This window comes from Peromyscus californicus, unplaced genomic scaffold (genome assembly GCF_007827085.1).
Source record: "Peromyscus californicus insignis strain IS unplaced genomic scaffold, ASM782708v3 Scaffold_6__1_contigs__length_162567912, whole genome shotgun sequence".
NCBI lineage: Eukaryota > Metazoa > Chordata > Mammalia > Rodentia > Cricetidae > Peromyscus > Peromyscus californicus.
Genome location: NW_026294584.1, coordinates 75,898,946 through 75,920,410, shown reverse-complemented (window position 1 = coordinate 75,920,410; position 21,465 = coordinate 75,898,946). Strand labels below are relative to the sequence as shown.

The 21,465-nt window shown below is 42.8% G+C and overlaps 1 protein-coding gene and 1 long non-coding RNA gene across 2 annotated transcripts; one reads left to right on the top strand and one right to left on the bottom strand.

Moving 5' to 3' along the window:
* Positions 1 to 2,974: 2,974 nt before the first annotated feature.
* On the bottom strand, positions 2,975 to 6,008 carry Tigd2 (tigger transposable element derived 2). Its single transcript, XM_052719246.1, has 2 exons — positions 5,767 to 6,008; positions 2,975 to 5,609 (listed from the first exon to the last, which is right to left on the bottom strand). Exon 2 carries the CDS (start codon positions 4,845 to 4,847, stop codon positions 3,270 to 3,272), a length of 1,578 nt encoding a protein of 525 aa, XP_052575206.1. The 5' UTR covers positions 4,848 to 5,609; positions 5,767 to 6,008; the 3' UTR covers positions 2,975 to 3,269.
* A 152-nt stretch (positions 6,009 to 6,160) lies between these two features.
* Positions 6,161 to 20,993, top strand: LOC128098296 (uncharacterized). The gene is made up of 4 exons (XR_008214201.1): positions 6,161 to 6,429; positions 15,726 to 15,884; positions 17,089 to 17,228; positions 20,471 to 20,993. It is a non-coding gene; the product is annotated as an uncharacterized LOC128098296 (long non-coding RNA).
* Positions 20,994 to 21,465: the final 472 nt, after the last annotated feature.

Below are 21,465 nucleotides of genomic sequence, written 5' to 3'. Positions count from 1 at the left end.
AAATGTGACCTAGTCCAATCCAGTCCAGTGGTCTCCAAACTCACCAGTTCCACAGAAGTTAGTGCTGTTGCTGTAGGTGCTGCTACACATCTTGGTCCAAATCTGCTCTTTCACTCCCCCACTTGGCATTTCCATAAGCAGGCTGTATTTCTGCTTATAGTACATGAGCTAACATCTGCTTTCTACCATGTGGAAAAAAAACATTGTCTTTAGCCCAGTTTTCCCAGACTGGCAAGGACAGGCTCTGCCTGTTTTTAATGACTGGATGGATGGCCCCTTGTTGATTAACATTAGACCAAGGGGTCTACGGAACACAACACCTTCCCACCTACGCACATACCCAGTCAGTATTCCCAGAGATGAACCTATGTCTGGAATCTCAACATAGGTCCTGGGGGTCCAAACAGTTACCATAGGCTGTGACTCATTTTCAAGGAAGAACCTAGAAACAGATTTCTCAACAGCCACTGGGTTGCGTAATGGCTGTTTATCAACATCTAGAGCATGCCTATTTCACCTTCCACCCTTTTATGCCCAACAAAATTGAGATTCATAAAAGCACAGAAAGCTGCTAAGGTTACACACAGAAAGATCAGAGCAGCCAACATTGGTGCTTCAAACCTGCTGGCCTCCAACAACTCTGTTCTTGTTTGGAGTGTGTACAGATACGGTATGCAAGATGATTTGACATCATTAAGTAAGTGGCAAACTTTGTTTTAAAAAATGTATTATCATTACTTTAACTTGAATTTTAAAAGACAACAGGCACTGAAAACCCTGTGCTTGAGCAGATATTACTACTCTGGATGGAAAGTGTGCACCTGGGAAATGGCTGGCCTTATGAAAATCTTTAGGTAACGAGTAGCTACGGCTCTCTTGAAAAGTGCTAAACCCTAGTGGTTTCTAGCATCTGCTGTGACTCCAGCCTCGACTCACGTATGCAGAACCCCATTTCCTCAAGGTTATCAGGTAGGTGAAAGTGTACAGTTTGAGGGAAATGGGTTAATAAATAATGATATAAGAATCATCACTGGGCAGTGGCGGCACACACCTTAAATCCCAGCACTTAGGAGGCAGAGGTAAGTGGATCTTTGAGTTCGAGGCCAGCCTGGTCTACAAAGAGAGTTCTAGGACACCCAGAGCTGTTACACAGTGAAACTCTATCTTAAAAAACCAAATTAAAAAAAGAAAGAAAGAAAAGGAAAAGTTTTAGGGGGTTGGAGATGGAGAGATGGCTCCATGGTTAAGAGCACTGACTGATTTTTCCAGAGAACTCAGGTTCCATTCCCAGCACCCACATGGCAAATCACAACTGTCTGTAACTCCAGTTCCAGGAGACAGGACACCCATGGCAAAACACCAATGTACATAAAATAAAGATAAATAATTTTTTTAAAGGATTTATTTTTAAAAAAGAATACTTAGAAGTCTTCTGGAAAAGGTATTCTAGAACCCAAAGGTTCAGATCAAAAGGCAGAATATTATCAATCACTGCCTCAGAAAAAAATGTTACATGGGAGCTCGAAATTCCTCTTGACCACAGGGAATCTTATTATGAATAGCTGGGCCTGTTAGAAGCAGTCTCCTGTGACCTTTCTTTGGTTCTTTACACCAATCCTGTTACGGTCGCCAGACAAAATGAACTAAGTGTGCTGCTTCCTGCTAGCTCATGTACTTTAAAGGCATCTTATTGCTTCAATGGATATCCCAATATTCAGTTTTTCTTCTAGAAACAAATCGAACATTTATTTGCAATGTGCTGACTACAGCCCGGAGCAATTCCACTTCCATTCCCTATTGCAACTTACCTGTCCTGTAGAGATGCCTGCACACTTAACCAATAGACCCTGAGAAAGCAGGATTAACCCTTTAGTTTCCATTGAAGTAATTATCATATTCAGCTGAAACTACACATACTTTGTTCATCTTCCTGTGGAAGGAGTTTCCTAACACAGAAACATCATTCTGAGTCCCACACTGGATCTGTTCAGCCTATTGCTGAAACATACTTTCTGCAGTACAGGAACCATAGCTAACACTCAAGGATTACCCTTTTCTAGAACCCAAATATTAAAAGCCATGTATTACCTCATTTAATCCTTACAAGCTCTGAGAAGCAGGTAATTTTCCTATTTTAAAAATATGAGAATAAACCGGGCGGTGGTGGCGCACGCCTTTAATCCCAGCACTTGGGAGGCAGAGCCAGGCGGATCTTTGTGAGTTCCAGGCCAGCCTGGGCTACCAAGTGAGTCCCAGGAAAGGCACAAAGCTACACAGAGAAACCCTATCTCGAAAAACCAAAAAAAAAAAAAAAAAAAAAAAAATGAGAATAACTTGGCCATGGTAATGTCCCACATCAACTTGGGATCTTCTCCAGTATTTCCTTCATGTTCAATTGAATATCAGCTCACAGCTCCCATGCTGGTTCCACAATCTGTATATATGCTTATGTTCTTAGCAATTCAAAAAAATTACCTTCCATGAAAACAATGGTATACTTTTTAAGCTTTATAGCATACATAAACACCAACAAGTGTATAAAAAACTGACACCTTTTTAAAGAATAAAGATGACAGGTTATTAATGCTTACCTTTTATTTCTTCTAAACACATTCTTTAGGAAATTAAAGCTCATATTCTTGGGACAATGCTGGTATACCTTCCACACAAATGAAAAACTTTTGTCTCTAGAATAAAAGTGAAGTTGTATGCCTTTCTCTCAGAACATTTAACCCTACCTTTCCCTTCACTACACTAAGAAATGGCCAATCTCAATAGACAGCTGCCTAAATTTTGCCAGAAAGCAATGCACTATTCAAGGATTTACTCTGCTATTATCCAGATCACTGAAGTTGCAGGAAAATTCAAGCACAAACGTTGCTGAACTCTCTTAAACCTCTCACCAGTGGAAATGTAAACTCATCCCTAGGTGTATTTTACTTTACAAACTGACATTCAAGAAAAGCCATCAAAATTCAATTTAAGTAAGATTTATTGAGTGTGCACAGCCTGTCACTAGACATGTTGAATTCAGGCATACAACATATCCCAGCCTTGGGTACCTTGTGATCTAATTAGTATAACACAGTTTGGAAGCAGATAATGAATTCCATGTCATTGCTCATTCAGAGCCAACATTAAAGAGCTGTAATTTAAGTAATCCAAAGCGGCATCTAATTCTAAAATCATCGGTAACATTTATTGGGCCTTAGATAAAACTACTGCAGACAAGCCACAAAGATGAAAATACCCAGCAACAGAAGGGGGCGCTATAGATGATTTTTATTTTGAATCCTCTGTTTTCTTCTTATAATGGTCCGAAGCCTCCGCAATACCAGCTTATCAGAGAGGAGCATGTCATCTTGTTGTTCCAGATAATCCAGCAAATTTTCAGTCCATTCAAGTGCAGCTTTGTGGCTAATACGCTTCTCTGGATTCAGTTCTGCTTTCCTAGTCTTCCTGGAAGGCTTCTGCTCAGCAGCCACAGCCCGGTCTTCAGCACCTACAATGTCAGCCAATACCTGACAGTTTGAGTCACTACTCCGAGAGTCAAACCACTGCTCGATATTTTCAATGTTGACATGCTCACAATCTTCTGTATTCTGTAAAACTGTTGCTAAATTAGCAGCTAACATGGCTCCTTCATCAATGTTCATGCTTGAATTGTCTTCACTGCCAGGGAAAAGCTTTTTCCACGCTCTGGTTATGGTATTTGATCTTATCATGTTCCAGGCTCTTGAGGCCTCATAAATTGCATCCAGCACTGTCAAATTCTTCCAGAACATTTTTGGGTCATTTCCTTCATTCATGTATTTCTGGATAAGTCCTGCTCGGTAATATCTTTTGACTGTGGTTAGAACTCCTTGGCTCATAGGTTGAATAAGACTTGCTACATTTGGTGGCAAATATTTCACAATTATCCTGCCGTCATCGGAGCTCAGCAGGTCTCCAGCTGGATGTGCTGAGGGGAAGTCTAAAAGCAGTACTGCTTTCTCTCGAAGCCCTTTGGATTTCAGGTGCTTCTGCACCTGTGGCACAAAGCACTTCTCAAACCACTGTTTGAAAACAGACTGCTCAATCCATGCACTTTTCTGACTGAAGTAAGTGACAGGAAGGTTGGAAAGGTCAGTGCCTTTGAATGCACGGGGCCTTTTTGCTTTTCCCACCACACAAAGGTTAAGTTTATGCAGACCCGTGGCATTTGCACAACACATAATAATGATTCTCTCCCTGCTTGACCTATACTCTGAAGTATTCTGGTCAAGGTCAAAAGCCAGTGTCCTTGAGGGGAGACATTTCCAGAACAGTCCAGTTTGATCAGCACCATAAATTTGTTCCGGTAGGAGATTTTCTCTTTCCACAAATTCTTGAAAGTTACCACAAAATTCACTGGCAGCAGTTTCATCCCCTTTTAATTTTGCTCCTTTACCAGCAGCCTTTGGAATCCCGTGGCGCTGCTTAAACCGAGTGAGCCAGCCAGATGAGGCATTAAAATCACCTTCCATCCCCAATGCATCAAAAAAGAACTTGGCTTGTTTTGCGCAGATAGTCCCAGACACTGGGATCCCATCTGTTTTCTGCTGATTAAACCACTCTATCATAACTCTATCAAGCTCCTCATACGTTGATGACTTCATGGATTTACGTTTGGACACCCCGCTAGTAGGATCTGAACTGTTGGCATAGTTTATAATTCTTTCTTTGTTTTTTTTAATGTCGCGAACCGTGGATTCCCCAATTCCATACACGACAGAAAGTTTTTTAAAAGAGTTGCCTTCTTCAAGCTTCTTAATGATGTCAAGTTTGTCTTTAATTGTTAACACCACACGCTTACGTTTCCCCAACATTTTAGTCTAGTATTTTAGACAATTAACAACTTAGATTTGAACACAGAAAATGGAGGCTTAAGAGCCCTCAGCTGGTCCCTAGGACTTAACAGATGGTGTAACAACTTTCTAAGGAAGTCTGAGTCTCTTCACTTGCATTTTAGAAATTAATCAAGTTCCTATGACAAGGGATAGCTCCAGTTAACCCTATTTTCTCACCTTCCTCCTTGCTCTTTTCATAAACTGAAGCCTTACTGGAAACTATACTGCCTTACCAAGGAATCTAAAACAGTCTGATGGTGATCAGCTTTTGCCATTAATGCAGGATTTATCTTTCCCTATGCCAATGTGCAAGAAAATAGTTTTACTCAGCCTTGCAAACTTGACATACAGAAAAGCGGAGCTGGGAGAATCACCGCCTGACTGTTGTCTTTGTCAGGCAGCCAAGTGTGTGAATGCTCTCTTCAAGGCAAGGACTCGGGTGAGTACCTATGAAAATCATTGCGACAGGAGGTGAGCTGTCAGAGTGCAAGTGGACAGGCAAACAACTCAGTACTTTAAACCAACGGGAACTTACACCTAATGGATTTGGCTACTGAAAGGGAAACAACGGACAAGAAGTGATGTCACATGATTCAAGAAAGGATAAAAAAACTTCATTGGTGGAAATCAGGACCCAAGGCTGAGCCTAGGGGGTGGCAGGCTGGGTGAAGACCATACAGTAATCCCGGTGGACGCTGATCTCCATGACCACAGAAGTAGCTGCTCTCGAGCCTCTGAAACCTACAGGAAAATACCAAACACGTTTTCTTTTCAGTATCAGTCCACGGTATTACTCATACCTACCCTTGCAACTGTGTCGAGGACATCACTGCCTATCCACCTGACAGGTAATAGACAAATAACGCTCGCAGGCACCACCCGGGAGCTGAGAGCCTACCTCCTGACACTACCAGGGCCTCTCCCTGCCCGGGCCAGCGAGCTCGGAGCTGGACGCTGGGCGAAAGTCGGCGGCAGGGGGGGTCACGGCCGCAGCCCTGCAGCGGGCGAGTGGTCACCGGGCGCGCGGGACACGGGGAAGCGGGGCGCGGGCATCGCTCCGCCTGACCAGCCAGAACGCAGAGCCAGCGACGGAGGTCCCCAGGAAGGCGACCCTGCTGGCCGCCGCAAGCCGCTCGGCTGAGCCGGAAGGCAGGGGATTAGGAGCGCGCGCGCGCCCCCGCAGGAACGTGGTGTCGGCGAGGGGGCGGGGATGCGCGGGCGAGCGCGCGGCGGGGGCGGGGCCTCTGCAGGGAGGGGCGGGGCTTGGCCAATGTTCCGCCTCCGGACGCCCGGCTGCGGCTTCGGGCTGACGACTATTCGTCTGGCCAGCAGGGGGCATCGCAGGCTCGTTCGCGGTGGCGGGCTTTTGCGTCCGAGGCTTGCCAGGGCCGGAATTGGCAATCGCTCGGTCTGCGTCCCGGTAAGACCCGGGTCTCCGGGTGTCCAGGGAGCGCGCACGGCGCCCGTTCGCTGTCCTCTGCGGCTGCGGCGGCTCGGAACCGGGTACCAGGGCAGGCGGGCATGGCGGAGGGAGCAGAGGACCTAATGCTGGAGCAGCCGTGTAAGGACCAGCCCCTGCTGCTGTCAAAATGGAATTTCAAGGCTTCGACCTGGATCGGGTCTGGCGCTGTCTCCCTCCCTCCCTCTATCTCCAGCGTAACACTTAAAAAAAAAAAAAAAAAACTTCCGCAAACGCCTGAACAGGATTATCCTAACTTCTATTTCTCAAGGCAATATTCTTGCTAAAAATTTTAGTACTCCGAGAGAGAAATCAAAGTGAGCATTCACTCAGCAGAGGAAGAATGCTGGTTCCAAGCCCTTTTCTGTCTCCCAAGACATATCTTCACAGCTGTCCTCAGAATCCCACCCTTCCACTTTCTGGCGTGCTGGAAATCCCTTGACCTATTTGTGCTGTCACCGAGTAGTGGCTTTGGGCAAGTCCTAGTTTTGCCTAAATGTAGACTTCCCACAACTCTCGCCCCCTTCTAGCTTCCAACCGAGCAATCCTGGCCGTTCTTCTGCAAGACCATTCCGAGTAAAGTACAATTTCACGGTAGTTTTACATTGCTTTAAACAGATTACTTCCCCTCCTTGTTTCTAAGCAGCGTGAAACACTTGCACCTGTTCACTGCTTAACAGACAGGAGAGCTGGCTGTCACAGACTGCCAACCTCCTGGAAATCAGGTTGCCCAGCATCGCCAAATGGAAGCTTACCTGGCTTCTGTCAGTCTCCTGGGGTCACTTTGGCCTTAAAAAAAAAAAAAAAAAAAAAAAAAAAAAGGAAATCCTGCCCGTCGGCCTACCCCACTTTCTGGAAGCGAATTTCCTTCTCTATAGTGTTTTTGTGTCATTGTGTATCTACCCGGTGGGTGTTTATTTTTATAGCTGTGCCCTATCACTTGATTCTATTTAACAGACTTTTACCAACACTCTAAGGTGGCTGTGTTTTTACAGGGTTTAGTTCCATCTGGTAAGTGTCTCCTTTTGGTGGGGGCTTGGGGAGGATAGGATAAGTTGTGGGTTGTGGCCAACTTAGAGTATAAGGTCCGAAATCAGGTACCTAAGATGTGTGTGATCCTATAATTGTGCATGTGCCACACATTCGTCTAATCATGTAGAAGGCACACCACCAAGAGTTAAGTTTGGTGGCGGCTATGGATAGTGTGTGGTAATGGTGTCAGTGTAGGTTCACAGTTGTGACAGGTAGCAACACTCTGGTGTAGGTGTTGATAATGGAGCAGCGGCATGTAGATGCTGTCTTTTATTCAGTTTTCTTGTGAACCTAAAATTTCTTGAAGAAATAGCCTCTTTCAGCTTAGCATGGTGCTAGATGCCTGTAGTCCCAGTTATTTGGGATTACTTGCGCTCAGGGCTTTGGATCCTGCCTGAGCAACCCAGGGAGACATGTTTCTAACAAAGAAGCAATAAATTTATTTTCACAAAAAGGTAGTTACAAAAGGTTTTTTGTCTAGCATGCACAGAGCCCTGGGTTCATCCCCAGTACTGTATAAATGGGGTCTTATAGTACATGACTTTAATCCTGCTCTTAGGATGTAGAAGCAGAAGGACCAGAAAGTCAAGGTCATCCTAGGCTACATAGCAAGTTAGAGGCCAGCCTGGGCTACAAAAGACTCTATCAAAAAAAGAAAAAGGAAGAAAGAAAAAGAGGGGGGAGCGAAGGAGGAAGAGGAGGAGAGAGAGAGAGAGAGAGAGAGAGAGAGAGAGAGAGAGAGAGAGAGAGAAATAAAGAAAGGAAAGGAAGGAAGGAAGAAAGAAAAAGAAAGAGAGAAAGAAAGAAAAAACAAAAAAGCAAGCATGTTAGATACTCTTGTTCATTAAGAGCCTTGTTGGCTCCAGGGACTTTCTCATTGCCAGATCTCCTCTCTTTGGGTCATAGTTTTCCTCCATCTTGGTATACTTTACCTTCTCATTTCCCAAGCCTCAAATCTCTTTCCTTCCTCCACAAATGCTTTGGGAATTGTTGGACTCTTATTTTATTATTGGAGTAATTGTGTACTCTTTGTCTTTTTTTAAAAAAATAGTCTTAAAATTCTTTGCAATTTATCTTGTAATTTAAAGACATGAGTCATAATTTGTCCCTGTAATCTGAGCACTCCCAAGGTAGGAGAATCAGAAAATTCAGCCCAGGCTACCTAGCAAGTTCCAGGCCAGCCTGGGATGCATAGTGGGACCCTGTCTCAAACAAATAATAGACATTTTGTCTGCCATTAGTTTTTATTTCTTTTTCATATATACCATCTCTTAATCCTTTAAACACTTTGTGAGGTGGCTGTCACCTCTGTTGATATATGAAACAAAGGCTAACTTAATATGTAAATCTATTAAACATTGTGGACAGAATCTATATCATTCTGGCTTTAAGGCAGGGTGCTCACCCTAACTACCAAACTACCGAATGTAAATACTCAACTCAAAGACACAAAAAGTAAAAAAAAAAAAGAAAATACTAGGATTATTTGTTCCTGCATAATTAAACTTGTCCTTTATTGAACTAGAATATTTAACACCAGTCTACCAAAATGGCTTTCTAGTCATGAGAACACTATAAATCTACTGTGGTCATCAGACACTGAACATGGTTCATTTGAAGTGGACATTCTGAAAATACTCCAAGCAGCTGGTTTGTCCTCATGATTGTTGATTTTTTGGCTGATCTGTGCAGATCTTGTATGTTGGACCTGGGCTCTGAGGACCTGAAAAAGTGGGCAGACCACAGTCTAATACGGTAGAAAACCTTACTTCAGTTTCAGTGTACTTTTATACACGGATGTAACAAAGGAAACAATGATCCAAGGAAGGTTGTTTGAGTTCAGAAAAACATGTCAATAAACTACTAAACATGTAAATAAAACATTCTAAATATTAACAGAGCAGCCCTTAACCAGAAATTTCTTAGGACAGACTAATTTAAACACAGTTATCTGGCACATACTATGGATTATATCTGAGAAAGCATGAAAGCAAGGCAGAAGGCCATGTTCAGATTTAGGGTACACTGACTGGGCTGGGTTCTGTAGCTATGTTCTGACATCCAACAAGAACAAACATGTCTAAGAAAATGAATGTGAATGTTCGTCACAGGAGGCATGAAATTATGTCCCATAACACACATTCTTCTTTATTTTATTATTTTTTAGATTTAATAAATGTGGATGCTTTGCCTGCATGTATATGAGCCACATGTATGCTTGGTGCCCACAGAAGTCAGAAGAGGGCATCGGATCCTAGGAAGTAAAGTTACAGATGGTTAAGAGCTACCATTTGGGTGCTGGGAACTGAACCTGGGTCTTTTGCAAGGGCAACAAGTACCCTTAACCATTGATCTATCTCTTCAGCCACTATGCTCCCATTTTCAAAGCTTTATTTTTTCTCATAGCACTTAGGCAATACTTATTTTTTTTGTCCTAATATTTAGATGGATCCCAAGATTTTCCGAAAAAAAACAAGACTTATCAAATACTGAATGTGTGAACACTAGAAAGTATACTGTGAAGCTTACAGTGGATGTCACAGAAGATTAGCATATTGCCCTGTCTTTCAAAGACTTTGAAACTTGGAGAGGTAGATAGGCTGATCTGAAGGCATTGGGGGAGGGCACTGAAATGTGTGAGTTCCTCAAATAGAAATAAGCATCAGACATTTCTGGCTAGAATAAGATAGAGGAAAGGTTCTAGAGTGGGAAACCGTATGTCCTACTTTGTTTTCCAGTTGTTGTGATACATGCCAAGTCCGAAAGTAACTTGAGGAGGAAAGAGTTTGTTTGGCTTAAAGGTTACAATCCATCAATGAGAGAAGCCAAGTTAGGAAATCAAGACAGGAACCTCGAGGCAGGAACTAAGTCAGAGGCCGTTGAGGAATGTCCCTTACTGGCTTGCTTCCTCTGGATTTTTCAGCTGCCTTTCTTATACAGCTCAATCTTCCAGTTCAGGAGTGGCAATGCCCACAGTGGGCTGGTCCCTCCTACATCAATTAGCAATAAAAAAAAATTCTCACAGACAAAGCCACAGACCACTCTGATGGAGGATATTCCTCAATTGAGGAATAACTATGACTAACTATGTCTAGATTTGTGTCAAGTTGACAAAAATCTAAACAGCAAGCAATTATATTATCTAGTTTCATTTGTAGAATTGAAAATTCTCATTTTCTCTATAACAAATTACTAAAAAGTCAATGATTAAAACAGTGTTGTATTACATTACAGTTTTGGAGGTTGAAGTCTGCAATCAGCTTCCCTGATGCTAAAATAAAGCTCCTCCTGGGTTCTTTTTTTTTAATTCATAGTACATTTTTATTTATTTTCTCTTCGTGACCCTTTCCTCCTCTAACAACAAGGAACTAGCCAAAGCACCATCGTTATCATCATTATTATTGACCTACCTTCTTTTCATTAGTAGCCATGGATACTAGCATAAGGTAATGTTTACTCCAAAATGGCATCATGTTATTTCTGGATAAGTGGGCAGGAGTTACCTGAGGGATTGGAAGTACTGCTCTCTGATAAACACCCAAAGCTCCACCTTGGTAAACAAGAGAATATTTGTATCTGGTGGAGGTTGAGGGTTAGTTATTTCCCCTACAGATTTCCTAAGATACTTTAGTTTCTCATTGTATGAGTATTCATAAAATGCACAACATGTACCTATTGCAATTCTAATAACTATAGCTAAGTAGGGTACAAGGAATAGAATAATACTTGAACTGTCAACTATACTGTTGTGTATTTTTTCCTGGGGAAACATAAAGGAATATCTATTTACCCCAGAAAGAAGGGTACCAACAGTATGTACAAGTCCAGCTTGGTAAATCAATGTGTTGATTCAAGTTATTTATGGGGGCTTAGGATATACAAAGGTCAGAAAGTCCTCTAGACAATTTACAGGCAGTGCATTTCCAAAGAAGAATCTACCCCAGTCAATTGTTTACCCCTTCTATAACCACATGAAGAACAGGATCCTGGTGTGGATCTCATGAAGGCTCTCAAGCCTCTAGAACCCTATAAGGCCTGTCTGTGCACCTTATGAGCTATCCATTCCCTCCATAGGGAATATTAATAGGCTCAATCTTATGAGGGCTTCATTATCCTGGTGAGCAACCACCTTCCCTCTATGAGTTAACCTTAATAATCCTGACCTCATGAGGGTTGTGTGTAGCTGCTCTGCTTCAAGGTGACAATAGTAGTGTCAAACAAGGAGACTACAACTACACACACACACACACACACACACACACACACACACACACACACACACTTAAGAACTGTCCTGGATATGCTGTGTCAGAAGCATAGACATGTATTGTCATCCCACTATGTAAGAAGTAATTGAATCACAATGAATTTATAAGGTTTATTGTTTCATTGGCTGCATTTGCCATGTAGATCTGATTTCCCTTGATAGAGGTCAATTATCAAACTTAGGCTCTTTTATTCCATTCTTAATGACTAACTCTGCACTCACACACCACACAGTAAACATATCTCTGTATATGTTGATCACAGAATGGATACAAGAAGGTTAAAGAGGTTACAGCAGGGTTCAATGAATTCTAGGGGGCCCAATAAAAGGCAAGCAGGAGGCTGAGAAGATGCAAAGAGAATCTCCGTGAGAGTTAGATAATGGACTTTACTGGAGATCTGCTGGAGGCACCGGCCAAGTTTCCTGACACAGGCTTGAGCTTTGCTTCAGGGTCCAGTTGAACTGCAGAACAGAGGTGTGGGGCTGTGGAGGCTGTGGAGGTGCTGTGCTGTGCAGAGCCGGGTCCCACATAGATGAGCAGGAGGATGGATGGATGACAATTCAAGTGGATAGCATCAGCAGTGGAGACAGCCAACACAAAGCTCCTGGGACAGTTAGGCATTCTCTGTTTTCCAGAGGATGGGACAGTGAGGCCATAGCCATTGCTGTGTTAGGTGTCAGAGTATCGCACCATTTCCTTACTCTGGTGTATTTTTCCAGATGCTTAAATGGTCCTAGTTTGCTTGATAAATTCACAGTATAATACCGTTTTTTCTTTCAGAACTGAGTTATTTATCAATCTGCTTATGTGTACAATGAAGTGCAGAGTTAGCCTGTGTTATTAGTTACTTTTCTCATTGTTGTGACAAAATACCCTGACAAAAGCAATTTAAAAAAGGAAGGGTTGGCCGGGCGGTGGTGGCGCACGCCTTTAATCCCAGCACTCAGGGAGGCAGAGGCAGGCGGATCTTTGTGAGTTCCAGGCCAGCCTGGTCTCCAAAGTGAGTTCCAGGAAAGGCGCAAAGCTACACAGAGAAACCCTGTCTCGAAAAAAACAAAAAACAAAAAAAAAAAAAAAAAAAAAAAGAAGAAGAAGGAAAGGATTATGTCTGCTCACAGTTTGAGTGGGCCATCCACTGCAGCGGGGTGTGTGTGTGTGTGTGGGGGGGGTGATGTGAGGTGAGGATGGGGGAAGTAGCAGCAGGAGCATGAAGCAGCTGGTCACGTTAAGTCTGCAGTCAAAAAGCAGAGAGTGATGAGTGGGGGCCGCTCAGCTCCTTTTCTCCTTTTCAGCATCCCAGTCTGTTTCCTCCCCAGCCATGGGTTTTGGCTAGGTTTACATTATCAGGTATATATTTACATGGAGCAGGCCTCCAATTCAGTCTGAAAATGACCGGTTATCCCCAAATAGTCATGCCTCTACAGCACCAGTGGAAACTTTTAAGGGACTGTACTAATAGCTCCAACACCTCCTGTTGACAATTGGCTAATCCCATTCACACCCCTGGCCATCTGATCAGCAAGGACACCCTGCAAGGAAAGCAGCTGAACTGGGCACTTTGCTTCTCACCCTCCCGAAGAAAATCACAAGTGTGACATGAAAGAGGAAGAGGAGGAAATACCATGTCCGGGTAGTGGTAGACACCCACAGCAGCCAGTCAAACAAAATTCTGCACTGACTTCCTGCTGCCTGTGTGAAAGACACGTCTCTATACATTATCTTACGGAATTCTTAAAACAGTTCAACACATGCATTATTAATGCTCTGTATCAGACAAGGATATGGCCTCGGCGGTAGGCAGAAGCTTTTGTAAGTCAGCAGGCTAAGTGTGAGGAGGGTCTGATTGTAGCCCCTCGGTCTTCCATGTGCTCCCTGCTTCACTCTGCTGATATGACTGTGTGGGGCATGGGCCAGCCTGCCTTCCTGTTGTTGCCTTTGAGTCTCTCGAAAGATACACACTGCATCAGTGAGGCTAATGTTCTGCTATGAGCATACACAATGCTGGCCAAGCCAGACTTCGTCTTTTCAGATATTAGGATCTCCCAAGGATGCCAGCCCTGTGAGGCTGGTGTGGATGCCTCTGTGAAAGGTGTTCCCACAATGGTTGTTCGTTTCTTCCCAGCTATTTGAAGAGAGTGTGTTCCTTCCCTTCCTGCTTGTGCTGTCACACCACAGCATCCGGTGGAACACAACTCTGCTACTGGGAAGTCTCTTTGAAGAACTCTCCACAATTTCCAAAATTTTTACTAAGGAAAAACTGTCATTTTCAGAAAAGTTAAGAGGGTAGTAAAATGAACAATCTGTGATGTCCATTTATTTATTTATTTATTTATTTATTCATTTTTCTTTATTAAGAAATTTTCTACTCACTCTACATACCAGCCACAGATCCTACCTCCTCCCTCCTCCCACCCCCCAGCCCTCTCTCCCAAGCTACCCCACATCCCCACATCCCCCAAATCAAGGTCTCCTATGGGGAGTCAGCAGAGCCCAGTTCACTGAGCCTAGGCAGGTCCAAGCCCCTTCCCACTGCACCAAGGCTGTGCAAGGCCTCACACCACAGGCACCGGATTCCCAAAAGCCTGCCCGTGTACCAGGGATGAATCCCGATCCCCCTGCCTGGGTGTCCCCCAAACATTTCGAGCCAAACAACCATCTTCCATATCCAGAGGGTCTAGTCCAGTCCCATGGGGGTTCCACAGCCACCAGTCCACAGTTCATGGGCTTCCACTAGTGTGAACGTTCATCTCTGCACATCCTCCCATCATGATCTCCATGTCCCTTGCCTGCAGAATCTCTCCTCTCTCATCAATTGGATTCCCGGAGCTCAGCCTGGTACCTGGCCATGGATCTCTGCATCTGCCTCCATCAGTCACTAGACAAAGGCTCTATGATGACAGTTAGGATATTCACTAGGCTGGTTACCAGAGTAGACCAGTCCAGGCACCCTCTGGACCACTGCCAGCACTCCAAGGTGGGGTCATCCTTGTGGATTCCTGAGAGCCTTCCCAGCACCCTGCCTCTTCCTATTCCCATGATATCCTCATCTATCATGGTATCTCCCTCCCTGCCCTCCCACTCTGTCTCTGTTCCAGCTCAACCCTCCCATTTCCCTATGTTCTCATCCCCCACTCCTTGCCCTCTGCCACCTCCCGACACCCAGTCCGCTCATGTAGATCTCTTCCACTTCTCCTTCACTGGGTCATCCATGTGTCCCTCCTAGGGTCTTTCCCTGTTAGCTAGCCTCTCTGGAGCTGTGGTTTGCAGTCTGGCCATCCCTTCCCTCACATCTAGTATCCACTTATGAGTGAGTACATGCTATGTTTCTCTTTCTGAGTCTGTGTTACCTCACTCAAGATGATATTTTCTAGTTCCATCCATTTGCCTACAAATTTCATGATGTCATTGTACTGTCCATTTAAATATGAAAGTTAACGACATTAATCTGTGTCATCTCTGTCTAACTGTGTGTCTGTACTTGTGTACATTTATATGTGTGTTTTATGGATACTTTGAATTTATAATGAAATATTTGAAGACATCATCATTGTTGTTACATTCTTCCTATCTCAAGCATGCTCCTCATAAAGATAAAGAATATTATCAAAGGTGGAGGGAGGAAGGTCAGAACTTCAAGAGGTTCAAGTTTGTCTAAGTTATGTAGAAAGACCTGGGCCAGCCTGGGCTACATGAGCTTGCATGTAGGAAAACATGCATGTGGAGCATGTTAGCTCTTTCATTATATTGTTACTATTACCTCAAACATTTATAATCATTCTCATACCTAAAACATATCAAATTTCAAATTTGATGAACTGAGTTGGTTTTAATTAGTTTTTGTTTTAATTAGTAAGCTTTACTATTTTGCATAATGATTGCTTGCAGAAAATGAACAGAAAGCACCCAGTTACCATATTACCCCCTGCCCCAATTTTCTAGCTTCCCGTTAAGAACATGGTGTATGATGCTATGTGTTTGTTATAATTGATAGCTAACCCTGGATTCCAAGATTCACTTTTAGTTTATTTTTCTCTGGTTTTGGACAAATACACAATGATATGTATTCTGGATTTGTCTGATTTTTTTTTTTTTTTGTAGTTTCTTCTAAGCTGCTCCTGTAGCTGGTTTGCTCTGACTGGAGGGTAGATGTAAAGGCTGCTTGTCATCAGTCTAAACGTGTTTGGCAAGAACGCTTTGCAAATGATGAGCTGTTCGTTCTGCATCCTGTCAGGAACATGAAGTGCCAACTTCTTCATGGTTAGTGATGAGAAACTCAATCTTCTGAGCAAAGGATTAGGTGATTATAGGCAGATACACTGGTAAAGGTAAACTTGAAAATTTTCCTTTTGATCACTGAAAATCTCATTCTCCCAACAGCTGTTTACCCAAATTCTTGCACTCACCAACCAACTGTACTTAAATAATTTACTGACAGTTTCCTAATTCTTCTGTAACAGGAAACTTCATGTCTGTATCCCTTTCTCTCTCACTAAGGTCTTGGATTTTTATACACAGACTGTTATCATTTACAGTTATTACACTCAAGGGGGCTTGATTTAAACCTGTCCACAGGGCTCTAGCATGACCCCTTTGTCTTTGAACATGACCTTGCTTGCTGGAAGGACATGCCTCAGGTTCTTTTTGGGCCTTTCTTGCACTCCTTTCTCTTGGTGAGGGGTGGTGTCTACTTTGTGCATTCCTTCTCAGATACCTTAGCTTTCGCTCCAGTTCACAGCTCTGACTTTAATAACTGCATGGTCCGAGTGCCCTTCATGGTGTTTACAGTTCATGACATTTAAATTCAGGGAGGATTGTCTCAAGGAAATACAGGACCTCTGATTTTCGTAGCTAAAACTGAAGTTGGAAGGAGCTAAATAAGCAACTGCCCCCAGTCATGTCCTCTTGGGTCTTCTAGAACTGCCAGCGATGAAGGTGAGTAATGTCAAGGGCCCAAGAGCTTGAGCCCGAAGGTGGGGGCTTGTGTGCCAGTCTACATATGGCTACCAGCCTTCAGCAGTGACATTTCCTTCCTTTTGTCCCTCCGGTTTATTTAACTGGTCATTGACCAATGACTTTGAAAGCAAAGACTTTTTTTTTTTTAAGCACTTGTAAGAGTGTCTGTGACTGAATCACCACACAAAGCTTTTGAGACTCATCCTGTTTACTGTTTAGATAAAAGCCTTCTCAATTCAGTTCCTAATATCAGAAACCAGAGCTACTTCTAAGTGAATCTGTCTTAAAGAGACCAAGAAAACTAGACACAATGGTGCTCTCCTGCAGTCCCAGGTATTTGAGAGGCTGAGGTAGAAGGAATTCCTCATAAGCCTGGGCGGCATGAAGAGTGTACATTTCAGCTAGATAGACAGACAGACAAAGAAATAGGCACTGTCACCTACAGTAACATAGACTTCTATTTATGATATGTATACTGATCCTTACAGCACATTTTTGATTCTCACAGTTTCTACTTGGAGGCAGAATTAAGATTGTGTCCTCTGGATGGACTTGCCTGAGTGTGACTCCTGCCATAGTCGATGCCACCAGGCACATATCCCAGCTACTCCGCATCCTGTGCCGTCGGCAAAGTGGAGGCTCACTGAGGTATCTACCTTCCTTGTATTTTTTATTAGGATTTGATGTGTGAAGCCCCTGGAGTACCTAGAGCAGTGGCTGGTCTGTTATATTGCCCAGGAAGCTTCTTGCCATCGTTCTGATGGCTTCTTATTGCTCCTCTTTCCTTCTGTCCTTTTTCCTCCTTTGTTTATTTGTTCTATGTGTGTGTGTGTGTGTGTGTGTGTGTGTGTGTGTGTGTGTGTGTGTGTGTTGTGTTCTGTTTTTGAGACAGTGTCTTCCTATGTGACCCATTTGCCTTAAATCTGTGTCCCTCCTACCCTGTCCTCCAAAGCACAAAGCACTCAGAATACAATCCTTTGCCACTGTGTCCAGCTAAAGTGTGTTGTTTTGTTTCCTTTTTGCTTTTATCATTGCTGAGAATCAAACCCATGGTAGAGTTGGGCAAATGCTCTATCATTGAACTACATCCCTAGTCTTGATTCTCTTTTATTTTCTAAGACCCCTGTTTTCTATTTACACTGATTACTGTTTTTTAAGGTGTTTTTTAAAATGCCTTAGTGTGTGTTCTTGCAGCACAGAAGTGGGCCTGGCCAATTTCAGCCCAGAGCTAGAGACATGCACTCAGAGGCAGAGCTGAAGAAGGGCAAGGTCAGACAAGGCAAAGAGAACCATGTAGTTTCTGAATGGAGGGGGCAGGGGTTAGCAACTGTCTTGTGATCAGTTTTCTTTGTAACAAACCACTTTATGTTTTAGTGGCCTGTAGGACAAGGACACGGTTCACATTGTAGGACCACAAAGGAAGCCCAGTCTTGCTGGAGGCAGAACTGTCACTTTGGGGAGCAGCCTCTCCAAGTGCTTTACAGTAAAGTGCTGCCATCCATCAAAATGCAGGACAGCAAAAGCAAGGGCCTAGTGAGCCTGAACCAACAGATACTGTGGGCCAGGACTTAGCATTTTGTTACATATTTTAGCTGTTTTATCTTCTGTACAAAGATAAAAGAGAATACTGCCAGAATATTCAGTAGATCTTAGACCAGGTCCAACCCTTTCTCAGTTCTCTATGATTATTTTGGGTGCTGAGTTATTACTCCCATGACATGTAAGCTCTGACTCACCCCCAAGGTTGGTGCCTAAAGACTAACTTTTGTATATGGAAATCTGTGTTACTTTTATGCACATGTAAACACACATGCACTGACGTAATGTAGCCCACATTTCAAACTCAAGTGTTATAAGGAATTTTTATGTGAACAAGATTTTCTTCACTTAATAGCTCTTTTCTGTTATTTCAGTTTCTGTGAATAAAATAATTGTAAAATGTATATTTAAAAGGAAGCTAACATTCCTTCACTATTCAAATTTACAAAGAGGTAATGATGCTGTTGTTTTAGGGTATGAAACAATTTTGCTTTAAATGGAATTGTTTATTTATTTCTAAGTGAGTTCTATTTTTCTATGGCTAAGGACTACCAAATAATTCCTATGGCTTATTGGAAAGGACATATTTTGTTCGTTCTAAACTGTGGTTATTTTCTAATAGTTCAGGTATAAATTGCCATTACTGATTTTTCTTAGGTGACTTCACTGTAGAGGGAACGAGCTCACAAATAAGCACTAGGGAAACCAGGAATGTTAAGCACACAACCTTGTCTCTTCAATGAATGGAATGTGTATACCTGTTTTCCACCCAGAAGGCTGGGAGCAGATGTAGTTAATAGCATGACAATCTCTGCTATCTGTCAGGCTAGCCACAGCTGAATCCCCCAGACTATTGTGTTTACCACAGATTCTTCCTCCTTTGGCCTTTATCTTAAGCATTGCTTCTCAGGCAATAGAACTCATTCTTTTGGAGATGTCATTTGTACTCTTTACCCTGCTAACCTCTATGCTATCTTGGTCAGAGACCAAGCTATAGAATCCATTTTTATGATAGAGGTCACATGTACTTTGCATGTTAGGATGAGGTGTTTGATTTTAATTGGGCGTGTTAATTAGGTGAGCCAAAGGTTTCTTTTGATTTCTGGATTTCAGTACTTCCATAGCAGAACTTTGGTGGTCAGCCTCGGGAGGAGGAAATAGCCAAATAAGGAATAGACCTTGATGGCTAGTTTTAGGAATATAATCTAAGGGTTTTAACAAGGCAGAAGGAATTGGGAAGAAGGGCAAGGCTTGCCAGAGCCATATTCTCGAGTGTGCTAATGTCCCTTGGAACAGAGTGTTGTAAGTGGAAGTATGGTTGCTTGAGGATTGTCTCAAACTGAACTGCAGCATCAGACTTCACTGTGGCCATTTTGAGTTTGTTTGGAGGTTTTGGGTTTTTTTGTTTGTTTGTTTTGTTTTTTGAGACAAGGTCTCACTACTAGCCTTGACTGGCCCGGAGCTTGAGATGTAAACCAGGCTGGCTTCAAACTCACAGTTTTTTCCTACACCAGCACTCTGGCTGTTTTTGAAGCAGTGCTTCTTGAAAGTGGTTTCCTGAATTAGATGGATGATTTAAAAACAATAAAATCTTCATTCACTACTGTTTATGCTAATACTGTAAGCTGTGTTTTATTGTTTTTAGCCAATATTTTCTTTTAAGTATTAGCTTTAATTAGATTACTAATTAAAAACAGTCATCTCTCCTTTCCTTACCGTGATTACACACAAATGTGTAATGTGGTTCTGTTTTGAGTAAATACATTTGAACTTGCAGTCATTTGAAGATGCGTGGGGTTAATTAGTTGTAGGAGCTTCATAGTTGACAACGCTCTGAGCCCAGTGCTGAGACTGTTTATTTCCAAGCTTGTTTACAGCCTAAAGTGCTGAAGGGACTGAGAAACTGTTAATTCTCGATTTTATATGAAAGTGCAGACAGTGTTTCTATGAGAGCCTTTAATATTTCTAAGAAAAGCTTCATAAATCCTTCCATTTGTATACAAAATTGTCTTTTCTCGGACTGAGGATGAAGCTTAGTGGCAGAACACTTGCCAACCTTGTGCAGAGCCCCAAGATCTGTCCCCAGCATGGGAAGGGATGGGAGGGAAGGGGTAATAAAGGAAAGGGGAATGAGAAGAGGAGAAAAGGAAAGGAAACCACCAAACTTTATTACAAATATTTAATCTTGAAGGAGGATGCCACTATGTTGGGGGAGGGAGGTTGTCTGCCTTGGGCAGGAGGATGCTGCTGCCTTGGTCTTGAATGGACTGAACTTGCTGTTAAACTCAGAGCTTTTGTGTATGGTAGAAAGTACTTTACCAATGAGCTTCGTCCTCAACCATATGCTTCAGCTAATTAATGAAGAATGATTTGCATTGAACTAGACAAGCTGGGTCAAGCATTTGAAGATGCTTTTAAGATGTTGAGGCAAGAGTCAACCGATCTTCAGTAGTTCAACAGAACACAAGCTTACCTGTCTTCCATTACCTACATAGAAACTTGTCTGTAACTGAGGAAATATAATAAACAGTGCTGCAGACTTACATCTGGAAGGAAATCTTCACCAGTCTCCGCAGAACAAAACTGAAAAATCTGTTGGTACAACCTACCCTTTGCAGCAGAAGAGAGAAACAGGCAGGAGGAGGCTGCAGCTGACTAGCTACTTCTGTGAATCCCTGTGCTATCTCAAGTCTTATACTCAATGGATTGACAATACCATGGGCATCTTGCAGATTATATCAAAAAACAAAGAAAAATTTGCTCTACTTTGGGGAAAAAGAAAAGGCAACCGGAGGACCACGATTTATCAGAAGACAGCCAAAGTGCTGAGGCCTTACTAGAGACAAGGGAGATACCAATATCCAGACAAAGCTCATGTAGATACCAATATCCAGACAAAGCTCATGTAGATACCAATATCCAGACAAAGCTCATGTAGATACCAATATCCAGACAAAGCTCATGTAGCAGTGTAGTGAGACTCTCTCCTTCATTTCCAAGGGATGGACTCTTCTATTCACAGTGTGTCCAGCCTACTCTGGAATACCTCAGCTTAAGCCATGAGGATGCAACTTATTATGCATATGCCCACTACTATGAACTAAGCCACCCCAACTGCTTGCTAACTGTAGTCACCATCTTCTTGCCTTTCTAGCAACAGAAAACTCCAAACCAGGATTTTTCTAAAGCCAACAGTTGCGATCCAGAGGCATGGGTTCCACTGCAGATTATATCAAAATCTGCCCTTGAAGCAAACGCATCGTACTAAACATTTGCAGACTTTTGTTCTTGTCAAGACAACACTTTAGCTAGTGTTTATATTTTATCAATGTTAAACTGGACTTAA

Bases quoted from the DNA above. Each gene is read 5' to 3' on its own strand.
- Tigd2 (XM_052719246.1), bottom strand. From the start codon at position 4,847: ATGTTGGGGAAACGTAAGCGTGTGGTGTTAACAATTAAAGACAAACTT.